The sequence below is a fragment of the Drosophila sulfurigaster genome, chromosome X, assembly GCF_023558435.1.
Source record: "Drosophila sulfurigaster albostrigata strain 15112-1811.04 chromosome X, ASM2355843v2, whole genome shotgun sequence".
In the NCBI taxonomy this organism is placed as follows: Eukaryota; Metazoa; Arthropoda; class Insecta; order Diptera; family Drosophilidae; genus Drosophila; species Drosophila sulfurigaster.
Genome location: NC_084885.1, coordinates 8,902,582 through 8,920,728, shown reverse-complemented (window position 1 = coordinate 8,920,728; position 18,147 = coordinate 8,902,582). Strand labels below are relative to the sequence as shown.

The 18,147-nt window shown below is 39.8% G+C and overlaps 1 protein-coding gene across 5 annotated transcripts in view; it reads left to right on the top strand.

The window, feature by feature from the left end:
• LOC133848738 (uncharacterized) overlaps positions 1-17,877 on the top strand; it is a 122,211-nt gene extending 104,334 nt beyond the window's left edge. The window contains exons 2-4 of one of the 5 annotated variants that reach the window (XM_062284408.1): positions 8,735-8,886; positions 9,468-9,665; positions 16,639-17,877. In XM_062284408.1, the coding sequence (XP_062140392.1) occupies positions 8,811-8,886; positions 9,468-9,665; positions 16,639-17,588 (1,224 nt within the window). In that variant the 5' untranslated portion in view covers positions 8,735-8,810 and the 3' untranslated portion in view covers positions 17,589-17,877. Of the gene's footprint in view, positions 1-8,734; positions 8,887-9,467; positions 9,666-11,235; positions 12,939-16,638 lie in introns of those variants that run through there. The other 4 variants (XM_062284409.1, XM_062284410.1, XM_062284412.1 and 1 more) reach the window with 4 other exon arrangements.
• The last annotated feature ends 270 nt before the right edge of the window (positions 17,878-18,147 follow it).

The following is an 18,147-nucleotide window of genomic DNA, read 5'->3' as shown; positions in this document are numbered from 1 at the left end:
CTTTCCGTTGCGGATTTGGGCGTCGAAGCTGCACAAAATCCAAATTCAAGATGATTTAGGGCCACATTCAAATGCGACTAGTCTCTGCCTCTTCCTCTTCCTCTTCCTCTTCCATTTCCACTTCCACTTCAATCAATTAAAACACTTTCAATCGACTTGCAATGTGACAAATCGAATCTCGAAACTTCAAACTCGAAGCTATTTTCATATTAAACTGACACTTGCAACATTAAGTGAACAACTATTGTAGAATAAGACATTAGAGAGTAAAACGCAATTAAAGATTATCTTGGTCAACGTTTTGCTCAGATTTGTTGAAAGCGAAAGCAAACGCAAGATGAACATTAAGATTAAGCCAGATTGATGAGCGCTGCGATAAGCTGTGAGATTTATTGAAAAAAATGTCAAATGAAAATGTTAATTAGAGAAAAGAACAAGAAAACTACAGTCGAGTGTGTTCGACTGTGAGATACCCTTTGTAAAAAAGCAAAACTGTGTGGTATTAATTTGAAAATATACCAATTTTATATACCACAAAATACTAAAAATGTACCAAAGACTGCATTTGGTATAATAATATGCGACTGTATTAAAAATATACCAAATACAATATATAGAGGCCAAAATCTAGTATATGTTAAAAGCTTCATTTGGTATATTAATATACTACTAGAGTGAAAAATATACCAGATATCAAAGGCTATATTTAGTATATTGATATAGTACTTCATTCATTCATAATCCAAATACTGTATTTAGTATATAGTATTTCATTCAAAATATACCATATAACTTAAAGTGTACAACTGGTATAATAATATACTACTACTTTTAAATTATACCATAGAGTGAAAAATATACCAAATATCAAAGGCTAAATTTAGTATATTGATATAGTACTTCATTCATTCATAAACCAAATACTGTATTTAGTATATAGTATTTCATTCAAAATATACCATATACCGTGAAGTGTAGAAAAAAATTAGAATTAGTAAATAATAGGAATAAGAATTAGTATTAAAATAAGTTAAGAAATGAAATGCAGTTGAAGTTGAGAAGCTTTCTCTCTTCCTACTGCTGACCAATCGATGACTTCGTCTTCGATTTGACTTGCAAACTTTCCGCTTTCCGCTTTCCACTTTGCACTTTGCACTTTTCCACTTTATCGCTCAATGCGGAGCAAAGCGGATCAAGCAATTGGCATAGTTTTGCAATTAAATGGAGTTGTTCGTCGTCTCATTTAATGGCAATTGATGATGATGATGATGCATTGATGAACGAATGCATCACGTATACGCACAGTTGCACGCATTTAATTGCAATTTTCGAAACACACATTCACTTGAAATTGAGCGCAGCTTAATTATTTACTTGCTGTGTGCTTTGGTTAGACACTGTGACGAGTGAAGTTGCAATTATGATGAAGCGAAGCTGTGTCCCTCTCTCTCTCTCTCTCTCACACTTGCTTTGTGCTCTATTCTAGGGGCGACACACATACAAAGGAGTGGTGGAGAGAGGAGACAGGGCGACAGCAGCCATTGTCCTGCACATTCAAGTTTTTAATTAACTGCCTGACAAAGATTTCGTTTTTCAGTTTTTTTTTTTTTGCCTTTTGTGTTAGGCAGAGAACGAGAGGGAGGAAGAGGGTGCAATAGGGGAGCAGGGGGCAGGGGGGTAGGGGGTTGGAAATTGTGCGCCTGGGGCGCATTGCCACGAATTGACATTCCCTCGTTTGCTCGTCTGGAATTTAATAAGCCCGAATTGTTGGCTACACGCCATAACAACGAGTCACAGAGCGTAGGGGAAGCTACCCCTCTCTCTCTCTCTGTGTGTGTGTGTGTGTGTGTGTGTGTGTGTGTGTGTGTGTGTGTGTGTGTGTGTGTGTGTGTGTATGAAATTGAAAAACTACCCCCAGCGACATTTGCTAATTAAACTTTTTTGTTAAACGCTTAAAACATATGGCGAGTGCCAATACCTCCAAAAAAAAAGGGGAAAATAAAGAGGAAACTAAAAAGAAAAGCGGAACTGAAAATGGAGCGCCATCTTGTCAACCCTCCAGCTGCAAGCTGTGAGCTGTGAGCTGCAAGCTGTGAGGTGCATTTATGCAACCCTTAGCGAACACTCCCCTTTAATGACAAATGGCTGTCAGTTTGTCAGCTGCCGCTGGCATTGCAGCTGCTGCGCCAATTGCCACTTAACAATCGGACGAATTGCTACAAAACTATGCGAGACACCTTCTTCCCTCCCTCCTCCCCTCGAACTACCCCTAGACCAACCCTAGACGACAAACAGCCAAATGAAATGTGGAAAAAGTCGTGCAAAACTAACGCCAAAACTTTTTTTGCACCTTTGCAACTAAATAGTGCTGCTCATGGAGGGGGTGGATGGGTGGGTAGGTGGGTAGGTGGGTAGGGTTGCCACCCGAAAGTGCGAGGGAGACAGAAGAAGAAGCAGGACTGAGGCAAGTTCTAAAATGAATCGAAAGTAATGAATGGAATAAAAGTTGCAGTCTAAAGTTGAAGTTGAAGCTGTGCATCGGCTATCGACTGTCAAACACGACGGGGTGGCAACCCTGTCACAATGCGAGGGGCAGTCGAGACTGTTTGGCTGTTCGCCTGTGCAATTAACTGTGAAAACGCTGTCACAATATTTCAAACTTTTAATTGTTTGCGCAATTGCAAAAGTGCCACACGGGGGCAACACTGACAACTGGCAACTGCCAGCATTTGCAACATTGTGGCGCCACAGCAAAGTTAAAGTCGAGTTGCGCCTTTAAGTCGCAATCGAAAACGTGTCGCCTGCCCCAGCGCATTCCACATTCCACATTCGCCTAGTTGTCCCTGTCTCTGTCTCTTTTTCGCTCTTCCTTTCTTTTCTTTCCTCTCCCTCACCCTCTTTCTATCTCTTTCCCTCTCTCCCTTTCTCTCGTTCTTCCTCTGTCTCCATTCTTCTCTCTCTCACTCTCTCTCTCTCTCTCCCTCTATCTCTCTTTCGCTCTCCCTCGCTCACTCATCAGTCGTCGCTTGGGATTTCGTTTTCCTCCTTTTTGTAAAAATAATTTAACATGAATATATCGCATTTCATGGAGTCATACATCACACAGCGGCAGCCAACACATGCCCCGCCCTCCGTCTCCTCGCCATCCCTTTGCTTGCCTGGGCGTTGGGGCGTGGCACATTGCAACAGCGGGCAGCAAGCAGCAAGCTGGAAGCGGCAAGTGACAGCTCTAACATAAACCACAATAATATCCAAAGTCATGAGGGAAGTAACCAAGTGTGAATTTTCGGTTTGTGCCTCGCGAACCGCAGCGCTGCCGACGCCGACGCCGACGTCGCTGCCAACGTCGCTGCTGTTGCTGCTGCTGTTGCACCCTTTGTGACTTGGCCAACATCGAAACATCGTCTTGGTCAAGTCGAAAGAAAGAAACACTCAAAAAGCAAAACAGAACTCTGGGAATAATCGCAAAGCAAACTTTTGCAGGGTATCCACAAGTCGTGTTGCCTTAATAAAGAGAGTCCATTCAAGTTGCACTTGCAACTTGTCTTCAACAGCAAAGCATTTAATATGAAAAGGTTCTTAAAATGCATAGAAAATGCTTTGCGAACCCAAATTAAATTGCATTATACATAAAATATGCTTAAATATTTTAGTTAAATGGGGTTGAACTAAAAGTTTGTATAGCATATGAAATTAAGTGTATATTTACTTAATTATAAGAACGCTAACAACAAATTTCCCAACAATTTTCACTAGTAAAGTTGATCTTAAAAATCACGATATTAAATTCTTTATTAAATAGTTATTTGTATTAATTAAATTGGGAGGAAATGTAGTTGATTCTTTAATTGAAATAACTGTTGCCATAATTATACATTTTTTTAATGCTTGAAGCTTGCAACATTTTTATTTTAAGATATAAAATATTGTTGAATAATATAAATTTATTCATAGTAATATTTTCAATTCATTCAAGCAAAAATGATATTCTTAGCTCGCATTTCTTTGTAATGTAACAATGGGCAGCAAAGGTTACTAAAAACAAGTGAAATAAATAACTAAAGTACGCATACGCACTGTTGTCATAGTCACAGGCCACAGTTTTTTGCATATTTTGCATGCAGTGGTATATCGATATACCAAATATAGTTTTAGATTTTTATTCTGTTTCGGTGCAATATTTTGCTCAGTGTTAATGCACAAATGAAATGCTGCATTTCAAAGGCAACAAAATGTTAAAAAAAACCAATTAAATGTTGATGCATTTTCGCAGTCGAGTTAACCGATAGCGCATTGCAGAGTTCTTGCTGGCCGAGTCGGGTTTATTACTGCCTTGAGTCCTTTAACTTTAACTTCAACTTCAACTTTAGCTTCAACTGCTGCTGCATGTGTGCGTGTGTGTGTGTGTGTGTGTGTGTGTGTTAGTGTGTGTGCTGTTCCAACTCGCTGGGCGCCTGTCGCTGGGGTGCCTCTCGCTGCTTTCTTCTCGCTGCTTTCCTCTCGCTGCTTTCCTCTCGCTGCTTGCAGTTGTTTTAGTTGCTGTTTCCGTTACGCGGACAGTTTGCTTTGCTGTTTTTATTCTTGTGTGATTCTTTGACTACACACAAAATAAGTGAGAGAGAGAGAGAGAACGAAAGGGAGAGAGGGAGGCAAACGAAAAAATGTTGCAACAAAACATTTACGACGTCATCGTTTCACAATTTTCATCCAGTTGTATCTTAAAATAAAAATGATTGTTGTTCTTGCTGCGGCGTCCCCAAAGTGTGAGCGAGAGGGAAAGGGAGAGGGAGAGAAGGGAAAGAAAAGGAAGCAAAGCAAATCAAAGGCAAGGCAAAACGAAGAAAACAAAATCTCGTGTCATTTATCATGCATTTCCACTTTTGGCTTCCGTCGGCCGGGACAAGCCCCAAACACACACACACACACACACAGACAGACGAATGCACAGGGCGAACACACTCACACACACACACACAAATACAGTCGAGTGGGCGACGAACTGGATGAGAATGACGATGGATGCAAGAGGGCGTGCAAGAGGACGTGCAAGAGGAGCTGCCTGCTAAAATGATGTGTGCGCTGCCTCAGCCGCAGGGCAACAACTAACAACAACAACAACAGCAACAACAAGACGACGGCGACAACGACAGCGAAACACACAACAACAACAACAACAACGAGAATAACGAAAAAATACTCCGAAATGAAAGAAACAGACCAAACACATTTCAGTGTCAGAATATTATTTTTTTCTTTTGTTTCGGTTTTTATTTTTGTTTTTGTTTTTGTTTTTTTGCTCTGCGCTTCGCCAACTGCAGCGGGGCCAACATCCTGCTGTCTCTTTTCCTCTCGTGCTCCGCATTTCTTTTCTGACAAGCTGACTTCGTGTCATCACGATCGCTGTGGATCTTAGCTCAGAAGTTAGCTTAGTTGCTTAACCGATTTTAAAATCCTAAATGACTTATGAGAAATTGTGAAAAAAAATAATAATTAATAATTCGCAGAGAGCTTCGAAATTACAAATAGCTCCAAACTATATTTACTTATAATATTTTAATTTCAATTTGTTTACATTAAGAAATAATTAAATTGGAATTTTTATTACAAGGGCCTTTATTCATATGAAACAGCAACAAAAATAGAAATATATTATTTTCTTATATGTGAACTTTGAAATAGCAGTGCTTACGACTTACGTGTTTAAAATTGAAAAATACTATAATAATTGCTAATTCGAAACAAAATTTTGTTATAAAAGCTTAACGTATTTATTTAAAAAAAAATGTATATATATTTATGGGTTCTTCTTTTACATAATTAATTATTTTTATTGTAAAGCGTAGCGAGTCGCGTTTTTCTTTCTCTTTTCTCTCTCTTTCTCGATCCGTTCTCACCTTTTCCAAATTTAAATCATTTCTTAAGAATAACAATATCCTTGTGGTCTTGTTAACTTAATGGCCATACGAATTTAAACTTAAGATATGAACCGTCTATCTCGATGAAATATGTATATATATATATTTGGGAAGTCCACTTAATAAATACTTTTAAGTCAACTTTCTGTAGAGAAATTTCAAAGTCTAAACTTAACATATGTGCCCTGAAATTCTGTAAAAAAAAGGTCTACATTTTTGTACTCCCATTAAATTATTAAATGTTTAAAAGCTTTAACGAACAGTTGATGAAGTGCTTAAGTGTCATATTTTCATATATTAAAATTATACGCTTTTAACCTATTGATAGCATGTAAAAACAGTTGTTTAGTTCCCATAGATCAACATTGTTATGTATGTATATAAATATTTCAAAGTGATTCCGATGTCGTGCGTGACACGAGTCCATCGCTAGCAGTTACATAGAGTTATCCCATTCATGTTCAGGTTATAGAGAGAAGAGAATGCGAATGAGACTTAAGTCTCTCTGTGGCAAAGGTAACGTGGTGAAGTGGAGCAGGAGGGTGGAGAGGGAGATAAAGAGGGAGTTTTTTTTGGGGGACAAATGAAGCAGCGCACAAATCATCGTCAGTCGACCAATTTATGCGTTTTCATTTGGCCACAACAAAAAAACAAATTAATAAAGCATACAAAAATCGAGGAAAAGAAAATGTAAAATCGCTGCTCAAAATCGAAATAAGAAAAAGAAACGAAAAGAGACGAACAAAAAAATTGAAATGCTCTTCAATTAATTTCCTTCGAGGGCTAAGCTACATTTTGTTTCTGGCTGGCAACTTGCCTCGTCATTTTTGCGGCAATTTGAATATGGAAATGGAGCTTTTGAAGGCATTCAAACATTTTGCATTCCTCCCCATTCCTAACCGCCCCCTTCCCCTTCCCCTGCCTCAACCACCGCAACAACAACAACAACAAAAGTTGCCCCAGCTTCGAGGTTCGAGTTCCGAGTTCCGAGCGTGGCCCGAAATGATGGAAAAGTTCTTTAAATTGTTTGCTTTTGAAATGTGGCACATTTGTCGAGACAGAGAGGAAGAGAGAGTGAGAGAGCGAGAGAGTGGCATTCAATTCATGTGCCACATGTTGAGCGGCAAAACAGCAATTGCTTTCCCCTTCCCCCTCTTTCTCTCCTTCCTTTCGATCTCACAATGAATTGTACATTTTTGCAGCCATTGAAGCACATTTGAAAATGTTGTTTGCAAATCGCAAAAGCGAAAGCAAAATCGCTTCCTTTTGGCATTATCCAACACTGCTGCAAAGCCAAAGCCAAAGCGTTTGCCAATTGCCGCCGGCTATTGAGCGTATTCGATTTATTCGAGTTCTTTCGACAATAAGCAGCTCAAATAATTTCAGCTTTTAACTTTGCACGGAAAGTTTACTTAAAGCGCGCCAAGAGCGAACAATCTGCCAAAGGGTTTCCATCTGTATTTGTCTTGTTAATGAATTAACGCTAAAGATGATGGATAAAACACAATTTAAGAATTGCAATTGCATCCATCAATCGAGACTTTTCAATCTTCGCTTTGCATATTTGAATTATTTTCATTTTTTATTTAGCTTGTTGATCAGCAAAAGGCAAAAAGAAGTGCATCAAATGCTTGAAAATCTTTGATGAAGAGTAATTTAAGAATTGCAAACGCTGCTGTCAATCATTTCATCAGTCATTGTTGTCAATCATTATATGAGAAATAACTTTATACGGTATTTTCTTTGGTATCTTGTGTATTATGTGGTATATTTTTAATGCAATAGTCGATATCGATATACTGAATATACCTTTTGGTATTTTAATTGGTATATTTTGTATTCCATGACATATTTTGAAGGCAGTAGTGTATCGATATACCAAAAATAGACTTCGGTATATTTTTTTTGTAAATTTGTAATAAATAATTAATTAATAGTTTTATATATTTTAAGATTCCCCAATGTGGAATTTAATAAAATTGAGTTATTAATATAACAAATATAGCTTTCGCTATACTTTAAAAATATTTTGTTGCCATAACTTTGTATATTTTAAGATAGTTGACACCCAATTTGAGAATTTTAGTCCATTCAATCATCATCAATTCTTTATGCATTTTTTTGATATCCTTATGAAAAATAATGACTTAAATAGTTAAAATGAAACAAGAGATTTGTACTTGAGTCAATCAATCAATCAGCTTGTCAATCATTTAGTCATTCAATGGGTTTTCTTACGTTAACTTCATTTAATGAAAACGTTTGCCTATCATTTTTGCTTATCAATATGAATACATCGAGAGCTGTTGTTGTTGTTGTTGTTGTTGCTGCTGCTGCCTGGGGCAAGCAATAAAGCTGCGTTGGGAGGTGGGCGTAGGCCACGCCCCGCTCCCTGATGCTTTGACACTTTGGAAACAACAAATGTGGCTGGCTGGCTGAAGCAGCAGCTGCAGCAAGAGGCAAAGATGGGGTTGCGAGTGGAGTGGGGGGAGTGGGGGGGAGTGCCACATATGCGGAGGAAATGAGAAAGCAGACTTTGGCGATAGCTGCGCCAAAGAAATGCGACGCCATTTGGTTTGTGGCAACAGCGTCTGTCTGTGACTAAGAATGTGACTCGAGACTAGGACTGCGACTGAGACTGAGACTGAGGCAAATAACCGCAATGAACTTGAGCCCAGCTGTCAATGTGATAAATAAACTTGGCTTGCCAAATAACACACACAGTCCTGGGTCCAGGTTGTGTGGCATAAATAAATAAATACCAAAGCATGTTTATACAATATTTACCTTCTCTCTTTCTCTCTCTTTCTCTTTCGTTGCAGCAAAAGTAACAGCGTCTCTGATTGTTGTGTGGATTCTTTTAGGACTTGCTTTCTGGACAGATTGTGCTGAAATATGGGCGTGACACGCCTTAGTCTCATGCTGCTGCTGGCGGCGCTGCTGCAGCTTAGTCAAGTGGATGCTTACTCCAGTACGTATACGTAATATAGTCCGCACTCGTATCTCTCGTATCACTCGTAGTCGCTCTCTCTCTCTCTCTATCTGTGTCTCTCGCGTTCTCTGTTGTGTCCCTTCGAGTATTCGCTCTCTCTTTCTCTTTTCTCTCTCTCTCTCTCTCTTTATATGTCTCTCTCTCTCTCTCTTTCTCTCTCTCTCTCTGTTTCTTTCTGTGTGTAATAAATGTACTGTGTTATCATCACTACTAATCATCATCATCATCATCATCATCATCATCATTATGAACATCATCACGAACATCTGCATCAACTTCAACATATGATGACGATCGTCAACGTGTTCCACCGAATTTCCATTTTCCATTTTTAATTTGTCCTATTATTTTTGTTTTCAATTTTTTCTTTTCCCCCCACTGCCAACAACAACAACAACAACAACTACAACACACTGAACAACTTCCCCAACAACAAAAACACACACACGACTTTTTGTCTGCGTCTTCCTCTCGTTCTGCGTCTTCGTCTTCGTCTCTGTCTTCGTCTCCGTCTCTCCTTCTGCGATACTGTGTGTCCGTCTCGCTCTCACCGCTCGCAGAGTATGGACGCGGCTGCGGCGACATCGGTTGCCTGCCCAACGAGGAGTGCGTGATCACCAGCGACTCGTGCAGCTACAATCAACGCGATGGCAAGGATTGCGGCAGCTATCCGACTTGCAAACGCAAAAGCGGCGCATCCAGTGGCAACACCCACCAGGCGAATCCCTCGTCCCCATCGTCTGCGGTTAATCCCTCAGGTATTTATTTACGTTTACGTTTTCATTTTCATTTTCATTTCTCTCTCTCGCTCTCGCCACTCGTCGTTTACTCTCAACTTCGTGCTTTTATCACTCGCGACTCGTGACAGACGTTTTGCAAATCAGAAATTTGCGAGGGCAGTTCGACAATTTACTCTCTTCGCTCCCACCCCCCCTCACCCACCACCAACACCACCCTTTTATCATTTGCTTTTAATTTGAATATATATGTATTTATAATTTAATGGAAATCCACTTACAACTACAACTACAACGACAACAACAATCGAAAGAAGAGCTTTAAACACACACACTTTCAACACACGTGCTCTGCTTCTTCACATACTTACACACGATATATCTCGCAATATATATACACATATATCTCACTCACTCACTCGATCATTGGTTAAGTTCGTTCATCACAACAACAAAAGAAAAACGCACTCTCTCACTCGCACTCGCACTCTCTCACTCGCGCTCTCGCTCTCGCTCATTCCTTGTCTCATTGAGCTGCACTTTGAACGTACATCATCTCCGTATTAATGTGTAGTACATAAGATTTGTATGTATGTATGTATATGTTGATGCATACGTTTACACCATGCTTCTGCTCGCTCGCTCTCTCTCTCTTTCTCACTCAACACAAGCACACATACACATATTCATACGCGCGTATTCGCTGCGATTGCTTCGCAACTTCTGCTGTTTACATGAGCCGAGCTCAATAACAGCGCTCGCCTCTGTTAATAACATAAGGTGAGATCTGCACTGCAGATTCTGCAGTGGAGCAGAGCTCTCTTATGTTATGCAGACAATTGCTGTTAACTGCAAGCTGTTAAGCACAGACTATGTTAAGTTCTTGGATAACAGTTTAAACTTTAAAGGTAAAGAGTTGCTTTTGGAAAATGATTCAATTATTTACGAATACATATATACGTACATATAAATAATAAAAAACAAATAAGAAAATCTATAAAGTACAAAATTACATACTAATAAATATGTAAATAAAATAATACAAAATTTAAAATCTATAAATAATATATATCTATATATTATACATTCGTACTTGTTATTTAGTATACTTTTTTATTTCACTATTTATTGTTTTATATCCAACTATGTGTTCGTATAACGATTGTACATAAATCAATTAATAATGAAACAAAATAAAAAAGCATAAATAACGTACGTTCACATTTATTTTCCATTAACTAATTAACTGCATAAATTGATATAACTGAATGATTACACAAAGTAAGAGTATGTACAGATAATGACGTTGCCATAACAGTAGTCAATAACATCCTTGTACTCTGTCATTCACTTAACATAGTCTGTGCTCAGCAGAAGTTCATTAACAGCAAAAGCAACTGAAGTTTTAGTGTCGTCTCACTCGCTCTGCAGTCGCAGCAATGCGCGCGTCGCTTTCTGCGCATAACTAACCGCAATGTGTTCCATATTCTTCTCTCTTTCTCTCTCTCTCTCTGTTTGTCTATCTAATCGCTCACGCAACTGGTGGAATGGTAATGGTAACTGGTAACTGGTTTTGGTTGGTTATATATAGGATCCAGCTTGAATACGGGACCTGAGAATAACATATTTGCGCCCGCATCATCGAATCCCACACTTAACACCTACACATACTTCAGTCACAACAGCAATAACAATAACAATGGCCATCATCAGAATGGGGGACAATCGTCGGGTGGCAACAACGGCGGCTCCTCGTCGATGGGCGGCCAAGGCGGTCAAGGTGGCCAACAGAATGGCGGCCAAGGGTCGCAGAAGGGATCGCAAGGTGGCGACGCGGGGGGACTGGGCAACAGCGGGGCTGCGGGTGCCTCGGCAACGGGCATCGATCCGCATTATGTGTTTGGGGCCAAGCATCACATGCCCATCATACCTAATATGCCCATCTTTCCATACAATTCACCCACGCAAGCGCCATCGTTTCAACAGTTTCCCCAACCCAATCATCCAGGTAGCGTCCTCAATCCCGGATATCCCATGCATGGCCTGCAGCCGGTGAATCCCTACAATCCACCGTTCGTATTTGGTCAGCTGCCCTTCTACTCGGGCCCCGCCGGCACTGGCGGCCCCCCAGGCGGCGGTGGCGTCGGCGGTGGCGGTGCCAATGTTGGCATCGGAGCCGGCGTCGGTCTCCCAAGCTCGAGTATGGGCATCTTGGGTGGCGGCGGCGGCGGTCTGGCGCCATATGGCAGCAACTATCAGGGCTATCAGACCCATCACACCAATGCGAACATGTACAATAAGCCGCCGCCTCAGTATCAGAACCAGAATCAACAGAATCCCTACAATCGCCAGACCCAGGCGCGTCCCTCGGCAGCGGGTCGTCTCAGCGATGCTCCACAATTCGGACTGATCACGCTGTTCGCTGTGCTCCTGCTGCTCCTAAATAGAATGCATAACAACAACAACAATATCTACGAGAACATTGTCAGCATCGGCAGCACGTAATAAGATGCAAACGACAGCAGCAGACGATCCACATTTGAAATCAAATTCTGCAACGCAAAAAACACGACGACGATCAATATTATGTGCAAACAAAAAAGAGAAAACAGCAACAAAACAACAGAATCCCATTGCTTTGCTTTTCAGTTGTATTATCCCACAATCCTGACACTACCTTTTTTTTTTGGTTTACGGGCATTAGTTTAAGTTACAATTAAGGGCAAACAGTGCAGCAAACAGGAACAACAGCAGCAACAAACAACAATGAATGAAATTAACATGTGAAATGCGCAAAAGCTGGCATCTATGGCATCAACTCTCCTTGCTGTAATCAATGCTCTTGGACAGTAAGTGTAAAAGCCGACGACTGTGACACTCAATCTTACTCTTCAAAGTGTGCAAGTGCAAGCTGACTGCTATGTCACTCCATTTTACACTTCTAAATGTGCAGGTGCCACCTGACTGCTATGACACGCATCCTTAATCTGTTGCGGAAGTGCAGTCTGACAGCTATGACACTCAATCTTACTCTCCTAAACATGCAAGTGCAAACTGACTGCTATGACACTCACTCTTACATTTCTAAACCCACAAGTACAAGCTGGCAGCGATGTCCCTCAACTCTTCTAAACATGGAAGTGCAGGTTGGCAACTGTGACATTCACTCTTTATCTTCTAAAAGTGTAAGTGAAAGCTGACAGCTATGACACTCACACTACACTTCACTGATTCTGAAGCATCTACTGTAGTAATTCAAAGCTGACAGCTATGCTATTTTCTTCTCTGACTGCTATGACACTCACTCGAAAGCACACTCGAGTCGAGGAGTAATTGGATATATTTGAATAAGCAACATAATGCAGCAAGTTAAAACTGCAAGTGGATACAATATATTGTGTGCACAAGTATTTTGCTGCATTTCTTTAGCACATTCTTTGTCTGCCTCACACACACACACATACACAGATGAGGAGTGCTTATACGTAATTTCAATTTAATATTGTGCTCGCTTTGTGCTAGTCTTTATCTCTCTGTTCATGTGTGTGTGTGTATATTAGTTCATTTGTGTGGTCTAACTATCAGTCAGTCCGTCTGTCTGTCCGTCTGTCCGTCCGTCTGTCCATTTGGCTGTGCCAAAAGCTTCTTTCTGGGTGCACTTCTCTCTCATTCTGTTTTTTGCAGCTCAATTAAATTGGAATTTAATTTCGGGCTTAGTCCAGTGCCTCGACCAGCCGCAGACCTTGGTCCAGGCAGACACACACACTCTCTCTCACACACACACACACACACACAGATGGTCAGTTGTGTGCATGTCCTGGTTAGATAACAGCTTTGATGTTGATGTTAATTTCATTTTTGTTGATGTTGATGCTACGAATTTTGTGGTAAACTCAACGCAAGCATTTCGGGGCTATCATTGCCCCGTTGTTGTTGCTGTTGCTGTTGCTGTTGCTGATGGCCCATTCAGAGTTGTTGTAGATACAAATACGAATACACACGCATGTCAATCAAAGTGCATAACAAGTTGCTTTTTAGACTGCAGCAAATTGAAAAAACCAAATCAAAAAAGCAAAAAAAAAACAAAAAAAAAACAAAAAACAGAATATTTAGAAAAGTGAGCTGTGCACAAAGTGCACAACTAAACATAATAATAACTAAAGTATAAATGTGTTTTTTTTTACATAAATATATACATATATATTAAATACACACACACACATATATATACAACGATGTGTATCTAAACTAATGAAAGGAAAGGAGAGTTAAGAGAGCGAATTGAATGGAAATGAACAACAACAATAACTCGCTTTCAGGCAAACAATGAAAACAAAATACCTAAATGAAAACCAAATAAAACTATACACAATTGTATAAACGAAACTTGAGCAAAAACTGCCAGCAAAAAACAGAAGAAAAAAAAAAAAAAAAACGAGAAAACATTCAACATTCAATACAACAGAAGATGAACAATGAGATCTAACTACGAAACATATTCAAAAGCCAAAAGTGTCAATAAATAAACTCGAATCAAATCGCATTCATTCAACAATAGCAACAAAAAACATTTGCAACATGCAACATATTGCATGCCACACACACACATACACACACACACACACATACACAAACACGATACAAAAAGCAGTTAATTATTATATTTTTTGCCATTCGACAACAGCCACTGGAAATATTAGAAAACATATTCGATATTATTTGTTGTTCCATTGTTTTCGTTTTTCGTTTTTTGTTGCTTGTTCAATTCGATTGTTAAATAAAACATTTTATGAGAACAATAGCTTAAGCTGGCTTTTGTTACAGGGTATCTGCTAGTCGATCAATTTCGACATGTTTATTTTACTATTATTTCGATGTATTCGTATTATTTGTAACATGAATTTATTAACGCATAAATAAATGAACTTTAAACAGTGGGAAAAGAAAAAACCAAAAAAACATGAACAACCGAAGATATTTACTCCGTCCGACATCGAATACTGTTGTTGTTATTATTTTTTGGTCGATATTTATTTATTGAATAAAGCGCTATTCCCAGATGAGCAAAATCTTGAATACAATATTTCGCTATTGAAACGCTTCAAAGATTGTGCTGGGAACTGCGAATCGAAAATACGCCGTAAAAGTTATGCACGGCTGAAAAAAAACAGGATTTTGCGTATCTGGGAAAAGCGCTTAACACTGGAAAACTTACACACACACACACTCACACTCGCATGCATATTCACATATTCACAGAATCACTTTGAATGAAACCCAACTAAAACTGCCATTTGAACAGTATTAAAGAACTAACTAAAGCATTTTTATCGAATATACTTTAATCGAAAAAAACCCGAAATAAATACATACATTCATACGAGTATAAAGCAATCCCCGATGTGCATGCTAGCAAATAATTTTAGTGGTATTCAAGACGAACTATATATATATATCTACGTTATATATATATATATTCAATCTCTCAGACACACACTCTTAACTCTGATGATAACTTTGGCGTTGTAAATAGCATTGGCATTTATAAGAGTATATAATACATATATACAAATATATATACCACAACATATATACTTGATATACTTAACATTACTGATATACTTACATATATAGTTATAAACATTTCAACAAAAATATTACAAAAAACACAACAAAAAAATAACAAATTTACTAATCGAAAAAACGGCAGAGAAGACTTATAAGAACTAAGCGATACAAAAAACAAAACAAAACAAAAAACGAAACAAAATCAAACTCAAAGTTGTGTAGAATTTAAATGTTGCATTAACTATAACGATGAACGATAACGATAACGATAACGATTACAATTACGATAAACGATAAACTGTAACGATTACTAATACTGACACTGAAAACAATTATCGATTCGATAAAGCAAAATGCATACGTACATATGTAACAATAATATTAATAATAATAATCAACTATCGATTCCGATAACGATAGACAATTGACAACGATACAATTGGCAAAGAAAAAAATCAAACAAACAGAAATTTACGCTGCAGCTGATAAAAGTTATCGATGCATTTATCGAATTATCCCTAAACATAGTAGCTACGATTACGATTAGTTTAACGATTATAAAGATAAACGATCAAATGCAATGCATTTCACTTTTGTAGATAAAAAGATGCGTATGACTAAACGAGTTGAGCGAACAATAGCTGCAATGATAATGCGCTGAACTTATCGATAGTACACAAGCTGCTGCGATAACAAGATATATTCATCGATTGTAGGCAAGCTGCTGCGATAACACGATGCATTTATTGATAATCGTCAGCGATAACACAATAAATGTATCGATAGTAGGCAAGCTGCAGCGATAACACGATAAATGTATTGATAGTAGGCAAGCTACATCGATAACACAAGAAATCTTTCGATAGCAGTCAGCGATAACACGATAAATGTATCGATAGTAGGCAAGCTGCGACGATAACACCATTAAAAGTATCGCCATCTGCAGCGATAGCACGATAAATGTATCGATAGTAGGCAAGCAAATGCATTAAAGCTAATCAAAGAGAATAACGAGCAACTGTAATGAAACTTAAGCTAAGTAAAAGGAAAAAAAACTTAAAAAAAGAAAGAAAAAACGCCCGCATACCCAGCATTTGATATTGACTCCCCTCTCAGCCTCCCTGTCACCACTCTTTAAAACTCTCCCCTCCGCTCCCTGTTCTCCCCCTTTAACAGCATCTTATGCTTGCCATTCATACATAGAATTAAATTTCGTATATAATTTGTATGTTTTGTTTTTTTATGTGCTTTTGATTTCTAAACGCTTTTTGTGTTTTCCCTTTTTCTGTTCTCTGTTCTTTTTTATTTTGGTTTGTTGTTGCTTATTGTGGCTAACACGCGTCTGCTTGCTGCTGTTGCTGCTGCCAATGATGATGATGCGAACGATAACGATATCGATAACGATAACGATTGGGGCAACGCACAGTGAGCAGCGGCAACACGCACAACTCGTTTGCGCCCAACTCGCCGAGTGCTCCGCTGCCTGAGGCAGATGCTGGCGGTCAGGGACAAGCTGGTTACGGTGGCGGAGGCGGAGGCGCATCTGGTGGATATGGTGGCGGCTTCTCGGCTGGCGGTCACGGTCTCTATCCCTCGCTGCCGACAAACAACGGTGGTGGCGGTGGCGGTGGCGGTGGCTACAATCCCAATCCCTACAACGGCTACAACGGACAAGGCGGCTATCAGCCCGCTCCCGGTGGCTATCAGCCCCCCCACGGCGGTTACCAACCCGCTCCCGGTGGCTATCAGCCTTCGCCTGGCTACACTCCGCCCGCGCCTGGCTATGACAATGGCGGCGGTGGCGGTGGCGCTGCTCAGAAGCCCAAGGAAAAGGGCGGCTTCTTCTCGAACTTCTTCTCGAATCCGGCGGTGAGTCAAGCAGTCTCCGGTATCATTGCAGGCCAAATAGCCAAGCAACTCCAAGGCGGCGGCTCCAATGGCAACAATCAGCCGAATAACGGAGGCGGTGGCAATCAGCCGTATCAGCCAAGTGGCGGCTATGGCGGTGGCAACTCTGGCGGTGGCTCATCGGGTGGTGGCTCTTCGACTGGCAGCAACATTCTCGGCGGTCTCCTTGGCTCTGTGCTCTCCGGTGCCGGCAACAGTGGCGGTGGAGGAGGTGGAGGCGGAAGCGGTGGCAGCAGTGCCAGCAATTTCCTTGGCAGCCTGCTCAGCGGAGCAGGCGGTGGTGGCAACTCTGGCGGCGGCGGTGGCGGTGGCGGTGGTGCTGCCAGCGCTCTTGGCGAGATCTTCAACTCGAAGAACTTCGGCGGCCTCTTCAGCGAGAATCCTTCATCCTCGCGCAGCAACAGCGGAGGAGGAGGAGCCAGTTATCCCACTCAAGGGTCCAACTACAACAACAACTATGGCAAATAAGCTGAGGAAAAAAAGAAGCAGCCACACGTTGGACTTCCACTTCCAATTTTTATACTTTTATTCCCAATCAAAATGGAGGCATTTCAATTAAAGCACACAAGACACAACTACATATACAATTATTATAACAGTACACGTAATTATACAGTTCATATTATAACAAAAACAACAACAACAACAACCAAAACAACAACAATTCGAAATTGTGAATGACAAATTTGCTAAACAAACAAACTCTACAGAAAATTCAATAAATTTGTAAATAGAAATACGTAAGAATTGAAAGCCAGTCTGCAAAGTCTTTTCATGCTTCTCCTGCGATTTCCCTTTTTTTTCAGCCTCAACTAAACAGGTAAGAAGCTGAGTAAGTAAATTTCATAAATGAATTTTATATTTTTGAATACTTATTAATAATAATAACTTCAATCTTACAATTTTGTTGCGATAAGTTACGAATCATAAAAGTTGTTCAGTCGACTCTCAATTGCTTTAGTGAACAATCTGGTATTAATGTGTGTAGTATCAGTCTATATACCAAATATTGCCTTTAGTATATTTT